Here is an 8,432-nt window from a genome sequence, read left to right on the forward strand (position 1 = left end):
GGGACCTCCCTTTGGTGTCTCAAATCCTATATTTAGGGCTTTTCTTTTATTTGTAATCATCAAATCAATTATCTTGGAAACTTAAGTATAGGGTCGGTTGCTTTATTTAATTTCCATTCTAAGGCAAAGGAACAAAACAACTCTCTTCAAAATTAAGGTTATTTCAATGAATATTTAATCCGATTTCACCTTAAATTCAATTGAATATGAAGTGATAGTCAGACTTTGCAAATCTCTTTTTCTTGATTTCCATTTTGGGATTTTGTTTTGAACCTTAAATGGGAAGAATAATTAAAGATATGCTCCCTATAGGTTGGGTTTAATTGGACAATCGTTACATATTCTAGACCCTACTCAAGGCCGAAAACCTTGTCTATTTCACAATTTTTTTTTTCTTTTTCCCATTTTTCACTAAGAAGTGATGGATATATTTGGAGGTATAAATTATTGATAATTTCTTTAAATTTTTATAGTAAAAAATATTGTAGAATTTAAGTTTATGTCAATTCAACTAAAACAAAATATAAAGTTAAGTAGTGATCCGATTATTAGCATATTCATACAATTAGAAAAGTAGAGAAATTAAAAAAGATTTTGGCCACACCCTTGCTTTCATCCCAATCTAAATGCCATTCTTGATTCTACTCCTCCTACGCCACCGTCTAATATTGGGTCTCAACCCCTAACCTTAAATACCAATCTGAAATTATTTTTAATTTTTATATATTTTTAAATAATAAATTAGATTTTTGAAGTTGGAAAATTTGAATCCTATTAATATTATTATTTGGACGAGACCCAACCACTTCTCGACCATGATTTAAAAAAGCAAGTATACATGATGTACATGCAGTCAAATTAAAGCCTGCAAGATGTTTGTTTTCATCAATCCAAAACTGAAGAAACAAAATCCCCAGTTTGGAAAAGGATGGAACTCGGAAACTCAAGTCAACGATTTTGTGTAAAAGATAAGAAAATTTTTCTTATAAATACTTTCAGAATAAATTGATTCCTTAACACTTTAAAATTACTCTAAACAATCATCCTCTTATCTTTATTTCGACTTTCGACCCACTACCAATATCGCATTTCTCTTCCTTATAAACCTTCCTCATTGTATGTGTATCAGTATATATACATATATAGTTTTATGTTTAACGGTGACAGAAAATGGTTGACTATAGGAAACAGCTCATGTGCGTGCATATGATAAGCTCACGATTCAATGATGAGGCATGGACATACAATAATTGTAAGTATTTTTAAAAAAAATGGATTTTAATAAAATTATAAAACGATTTTGGTGTATATGCGCATTGGGACATTGCTAATGTCAAGAAGTGTTAGAATGTAGACAAAATTGGTGTAAAAGGAAAATTGGAAAATTCAAAGAAGAAGAAGATGAAGATGCTAAAGGGTTGATATATATGACACACATACATAAAATAAAGGAATCTTTCCATAGAAATTAATTGTCAGAAGAGACATAGTCTTTGTGTAATGTAAGAATATTTTTTTGTTTAATAATTACGTTCATTAAGGAATATTGATAGAGATTGAATTCTGTTATCTCCAAAAGAAACAAACAAACAAAAATAGTTGAATTAGGCTGTCAATTATATCATTAATTTATTTCACAATTTTTTTCCAATTATTTTATTACCATAATCAATATCTCCTTCAATTGTAAGTCAGTCTGCAAAAAATGTGCGGATAACAAACGACTCTAATTAATATAAAGTAAAAGTGTCCAGCATTTATTACAACTCTCATCAACTACCTAGCATTTCTTAAATATAAACTTCACACATTCATCACCCTATTACTTTTAATCTCAATCCGAATTTTTTTAGTAAATTACAATAACAAGACAAAATTTAAACAATAAATGTAATTAGTACGGCTTGAATTCAGGCCACATCTGAGACGGTGAATATCATTGACCGTCAGGCCATCACATGAGATTCTTATAAACATTGAATTTAATAAATGATTCAATTCTAATTTTAATATGAATAAGAACCAAAATAAATATGAGAGAAAACTCAAATATAAATTATACTCAAACCTAAATACTCTTCAAATTTGATATTACACGTAAGGTGTATGATACAATATGTAGAAATTAGGGTTGAGCAAAAAAAAAATGATCAAACCAAAAACCGACCTGAACTGAGGTATTTGAACAATTTATAGAATGCGAGTTCAAAAATCAACGTTACCCGAAATTGAATAGAATTTTGTTTTTTATTTAATATATAATTTAATTTTTATGATATAAAATAAATATTTTATATTTCAAAATAGTGAAAATAATTTAAACTTTTTGAAAAATTATTTATGGAAAAGATATTGAAATTTTGTCAAATAACGTCAAAAACCATAAAATAAAGCTTATTTTTATCAAAATATAGGAAAACCAAAACCGAATCAAATTAGGATGTATAATTCACAAAATTAAAAAATAAAACCTCTACAAGTAGAGAAATATTCATTATAACTCCAATCAATTACTTGATGGAAAACAAACTCAACTTTGCTAAAAACCACAAATATCTTCGTTTAAAAGGAAAAAAAAAACACTATATAATATTTTAAAACATTAAAAATGGGTTTCAATGATATTTTTGGCGATTGGAAAAATGGAAGAGAAAAAAAAGAATAGTTTGATTTTGTCGGTGGAGGAGTACGTATGACTATGAACATTACTTATGGCTATAACCTGCTGGCTACCGGTCCCGCACTTCTCCGATTATCTCTATGAGAGCTTCCTTTGCTTTTAGATTTATTCGCAGTCAAAAGAAATTAGATGAAATGCTTAACTAAAGTCAATTCCATGAGGTAAAATTTAACAATATACGTATTTATAAATTTATGTACACCTAATAAACTTTAAATTTAACATTATATTCATATTTTAAATTATTATAAAAAGGATATAAAATATTCCAAATTTTTTTAATTTTCAATTTATCATAAATATTTATGCTTCAACGATATGTAATAAAGTGGCCAATGAATAAAACTCGAGATAATACTCAACCAATGGTTGAATTGACTATAATGGAAAAAGAAAATTGAATGCCTGGTTAAAAGGCTCATGCACTAAATATTAGGGCAATACATATATGTATATTGTAAGGTTTAAAAAAAAGTGAGGATGGAATGATGATATTGGAGGAGAGTGTCCCTTGCATAATTTTGAGACATTTGGGACCCAGAAAGATGGCGTAGTGATCTGTTAATTTGTATAGCGTATCATAGCAGATGCAGTGTAGTGGTGTGTGTGTAAATGGGTCCATTCCTCTCTGGACAAATTTTGCATGCACACAAAATCCACTGATTCTCACCCCATCTCAGACCATCATCCTCTTCACACCCTTTCAATGTCTTTATCAGCCATTCATCCCAAGCTTCAGTTTCCTTTCAAATGATGGGTCCAACCCCAAGTTCCCATGAACTTCTTCACCTGTCTTCAAAAGAAAAATAAAGGATTTGGCATTATTGCTACATGAATTTATTTTAACGCTATGCTTGCGCAGACGCAATTATTAGTCCTTCGAATTGTGTAAATTTAGTATATCTGGATTATATTTAGAATTAAAAATAATCTCTTTCAAATTCAAATCCAGGAATAAAGAAAAAGAATTATGGGAATAAAAGCTGAATATGGATGAATATATTTAATTATATTTTTTTAAAAAATAATTGTCAAATTCGATTATTTATAAATGGGTCCAATGTATAATTGATGTTAAGGTACTGTATTGCCTCCTGTGATCAATACTTTGAAATCTTTTTTATCAAGATTCCCCCAGTGGGTTTCATATTTCAATGCGGGCCATGGCCAGGACAGCTAATGATTTGGAATAAAAATTTGAGGAATTCCTTGTTGATTTAATTAAAAACTAAAGGGAATTTTAGTTTAATCTATCTGTTCATGATTTTGATAATCTCTTACAAAAAAAACAATTGAATTTCGTTTTTGTCGTAAATGGCTAAAGAAAAGGGTGCAAACAGCAAGGATTAGGAAGGTTTAAATCTGGATTCATTCACTAAATTAAAATTTCTACATATAAACTGGTCCAGACTATTGATATTTTACTCTTCCTATGAATTAAAATATTGAGTTTCTGGGAATTATTCCGTCTGTCATGCACTCATGCTGTAAACTTCTAATCATTAAAGATAAATATAAAATTAACCTCCAAATCCAATCATTTTTTGTACTTAATTTTTTATGTTCATATTGATAGTTTAAATAAGTTTTCTTCCAGAAATTAACTTCATATAGTTTAATACCCTAATCAAATTTATGTATATTTAAATCTAACGTGGTGATTATATTTGAAGAAGCCTTTGTATATTTTGTGTGGAAGACGTAGGGGTAGGTTTAATGAAAGGAATGCCACGGAAACCAAGTTTAAGGCTGCATTAATTAGAAAAACTATGATAAACACGTAGCATTTGTGAAAAAGTTGTCCTATGATTTATCTGCTAAATGCTTTGAATCTTGAAAAGTCCAACCTTACGGCTGGATTTTGATTCATGAGTAGTTTGATATTGACAGTTTCTTTGGTCCCAGAAGTTTTTGTAGTGTGTGTACCTTCTGCATTCAAATGTAGCACCACTATTAGGCCACATACATATATGTGAAGTATGAAGTGAGAAACTAGGACAACATGGCAATATATAGCAAAATCTGTCAAAAACAGTAGTGATTGGAGAAAGGGTGATGCAGTATGGTCAGAAACATGTACAAAAGTGGTGGGGGTGGCCTGGAAATAGTGATTTTTTTAATTTTATTTACCAATGTCAGTAAAAAGAGTTGAATTGTAGTTATGAATTTGTAACAAAATTTGGGTGTTGCCTTTTCTTTTGGTCTAATATAGTTGCAGTTTGTGTTACTGGGAATGTGTTCGCAGATAAAATACAAACGTATGTATAAAATATAGATGAAAGACAGCATGCTTTTTTTCATCTGTTTCTGAATTGGGTCATTTCCGTGTCAAAGAAAACCATTAATGAGAGAGGATGAAAAAGGGAAACAAATGAGAACTAGTCTCAAATATCACAATCCGGAAAGAAGGTATTTGTGGAGTAAGTTTATAACACTTAGTGGGATTCATCAGTTTCAGGAAAGCCATTGTTAAATCTCAGAAAATGAACAAAATAATTTCTTTCTTTCCACGTAATGATGAAGCCTTTTCAATGCCATTATGATTCCAAAAGAAAAGAAAGCTAGTACGGTAAAAGAAAGCAGCTGATACCAGTATCAACTATCAACAATGTTTTTACTTTTGGGGGCCGGGGTTAAAACAGAATTTACAGTGATCAGTCTCCATTGACTTAAACTTCTACCATGTGGACTAGGGTTGAAGTTAAAAGCATGGGGTTATAAGTTCATGATTATAATCAGAACTTTCTGTTTTCATCTCAATATAATACAAGGAAAAATGCCCCCACCATCCCTTCACAAGACATTAATTCTCAGAGACATATGCAACCTTAAGTCTATTAACTTATGGTTGTTTTAGTTGAGATGAAATTCCAAGTTAAAGCTGCTTTTTTTAATAAAAAAAAAAAGGAAATTGAGTTACCTAGCCCTGGATCAACCAAGGTGGGGTTGTGAGAAAGTATAATACCATATTGAATACGACTTTTCCTTGGGGAGAGCTTTCTCTTTATATTAAATTCAACTCCTTTCACAGCTGCTACTTCATTTTCGAGCCCTTCTTTTATATCAAAATCCTCTCTCTGTCTGTTACATTTTCTTTTTTATTACCAAAGCATTCCAAAAACAACTGTTCATAGCTACCATTTTCACCTAGGATTCACCAAAGTTTTCTGTTTTGGGAAAGGCCTTTTGCTCTCCCTCCTTTACAATTAGTGTATGGTCTCAAAATGGGGAGGCACTCCTGCTGTTACAAGCAGAAGCTAAGGAAAGGTCTTTGGTCCCCTGAAGAAGATGAGAAGCTGTTGAGGCATATTACAAAGTACGGCCATGGTTGCTGGAGCTCTGTCCCTAAACAAGCTGGTAAACTCAACTTCTTTTTCTTTTTTCATGTTTGTGTTCTTCCTTAAATCATACATTCATGAATTGGCGCTTCCATGGCAGGCCTGCAGAGATGTGGAAAGAGCTGCAGATTAAGGTGGATTAATTACTTAAGGCCTGATTTAAAGAGAGGCACATTCTCACAAGAAGAAGAGAATCTCATAATCGAACTTCATGCAGTTTTGGGGAACCGGTATTTTCTTTCTTTCTCTCATTTGAATTAAATTTCTGTTGATTTTTTTTACAGAAATCAGTAAAACATTCTTTGCTTTATATGTTGGTTGGAATTGGATCCTCAGGTGGTCCCAGATAGCTGCGCAATTGCCAGGAAGAACCGACAATGAAATTAAAAACCTATGGAACTCTTGCTTGAAGAAGAAGCTTAGGCAGAGAGGCATTGACCCTGTCACTCACAAGCCACTCTCTGAGGTTGAAAATGGAGAAGACAACAACAAGAGTCAACACACAAACAGCCTGGACATGGTTTCCGGGCCATCTAGTGAATTGAAGCTCAACACCGACAACCTTAAACCTGGAACAGCTTTATATGAACAAAGACCAACATCATCAATTACTGCACCAGCACCAGGTTATCAGTTGGAAATGGAAGGCTGTTCCAGCTCCAACAATCTGATGACATCTACAACCCGCAAAGACTTGTTCCTCGATAGATTCGCAAGCACAGCCACCACTACCAACGGCCAGCCTTGTGATTTCATGCCTCATTTTCCGGTTCAGCAATTGAGCTACGCATCAACCAACCCAAGGCTCTCACCCTGGTTCTCCCAGTCTGAGTTTTCTTCAAGTTCCATGTCTACACTTCTCCCACCATTGACAACCTCACCATTCCTTTCCTCTCCTATAGGATTCAACCCTTCTGTCACACTTCCCTCTCACACTCCTTCAATGCCTTCCTTTACTGTTAACAACAGTTACGCTTGGGGAATGGCAGATTGCAGCACATCAGAGAAAGAAGAAGCTCCAATCCATCTAATGGAAACCCAACCCGACGAAATGAAATGGCCGGAATATCTCAATAACCCATTATTAATGGCGGCTGCTTTGCAAAATCAAGCACCACAATCCAGCTTATACAATATCGAGATAAAATCGGAAACACATTGCTCAACGAATACTAAGAGTTTATCAAACAGTATGTGGCCTCAAAATCAACAGCCGCAGCAGCAACAAGAAGGTTTACAAAATTCCGATATGTGTGCTAAGGATATCCAGAGACTTACGACAGCTTATGGACATATTTAGCTCTGCCTTTTTTTATATCAGGTGTGTACCATAGTTTTTCTTTTTCCTTCATATCTAGTGTATATAAGTATGATACACAAAATTCATCACCTCTGGTTTTGGACTATTTGTGAGCAAAAAAAAAAAAAAAATCATATTGTAAGCTTTTTCGTCCATTCTTTTGTGTGGGTGTGAGGTAGAACTGCAGAATAAGGCTTGTTTTAGTGTCTTTTTACTCTTCATTGCCTGGTTGCATATGGTCATATTTGTGTATTAGAATGTTGCAATTCTATATGTGAACGATTGTTTATAAAAGAACAAAAGTACATTTCTTATTCATCCATCCGTAAGTATCACTTTCAGCTTTGTATACTACTTAGTGCCATGCATCTGGTTTGTTTAGATAATAATTGAAAATTACATGAAACTTCTATCATCATGACCTTTGTTTTTCAGTTCCCAACACACTCCAAATTGGTTGCCTATCACTGTCGAGAGGACACAAAGAAATCGTAATCGCTTTTATAACAGCTTTATCAACTTTATATATGTATATATATATATATTTCTTTCCTGTTGGCTTCCCCTTTAAATTTAGGCGAGTTGGGAGCTGCTGCCTTTTGGCTTAAACAATCTTAACACCTTCAAATCACATTTTCATTTGCTTGACTTTCAAGTGTTATTAAAACCCTTCCCCACACCACTTCACTTCTCATTTTGGTTTGCCCCACGACGGTGATATAAATGTATAGGTAAGAAAATAAAAATTGGGGAGTTCATCAATTTCAAAGTAGTACATAGGAAAGTGACTGTGAATCTAATAAGGGCCATGTAAGTGGTGGTGCTATCTTGTAGCTCCTTTGGGACATTAAACATTATCTTAAGGAACACTTCATATAGCAAGAACAAATAAATAAAATAAAAATGTTCCAACCTTTGATATTTGACTGTGGAAACATTTTACCCTTTGTTAGTGGCTTTAGAGAACAGACCAATTATGGTCCTAATTTATGTTTGGGAAGTAAGGCTAAATGGGTTCTAAATCCAATGTGTTTTGGATAAGGCGTGATCAATGAAAGCGGGAATATTATATGTATAAAAGTCAATTTTGAGCTTAGCTAGCAAAACAAAATGT

General features: G+C 32.9%; 1 protein-coding gene across 1 annotated transcript; it reads left to right on the plus strand.

Annotated features, from left to right (window-relative positions):
* The first annotated feature begins 5,704 nt into the window (after positions 1 to 5,704).
* Positions 5,705 to 7,640, plus strand: LOC105791496 (transcription factor MYB61). The gene is made up of 3 exons (XM_012619578.2): positions 5,705 to 6,037; positions 6,119 to 6,248; positions 6,355 to 7,640. The coding sequence occupies exons 1-3, from the start codon at positions 5,905 to 5,907 to the stop codon at positions 7,316 to 7,318; spliced, it is 1,227 nt and encodes a 408-aa protein (XP_012475032.1). The 5' UTR covers positions 5,705 to 5,904; the 3' UTR covers positions 7,319 to 7,640.
* The last annotated feature ends 792 nt before the right edge of the window (positions 7,641 to 8,432 follow it).

The sequence above is a fragment of the Gossypium raimondii genome, chromosome 8 (genome assembly GCF_025698545.1).
Source record: "Gossypium raimondii isolate GPD5lz chromosome 8, ASM2569854v1, whole genome shotgun sequence".
Lineage (NCBI taxonomy): Eukaryota > Viridiplantae > Streptophyta > Magnoliopsida > Malvales > Malvaceae > Gossypium > Gossypium raimondii.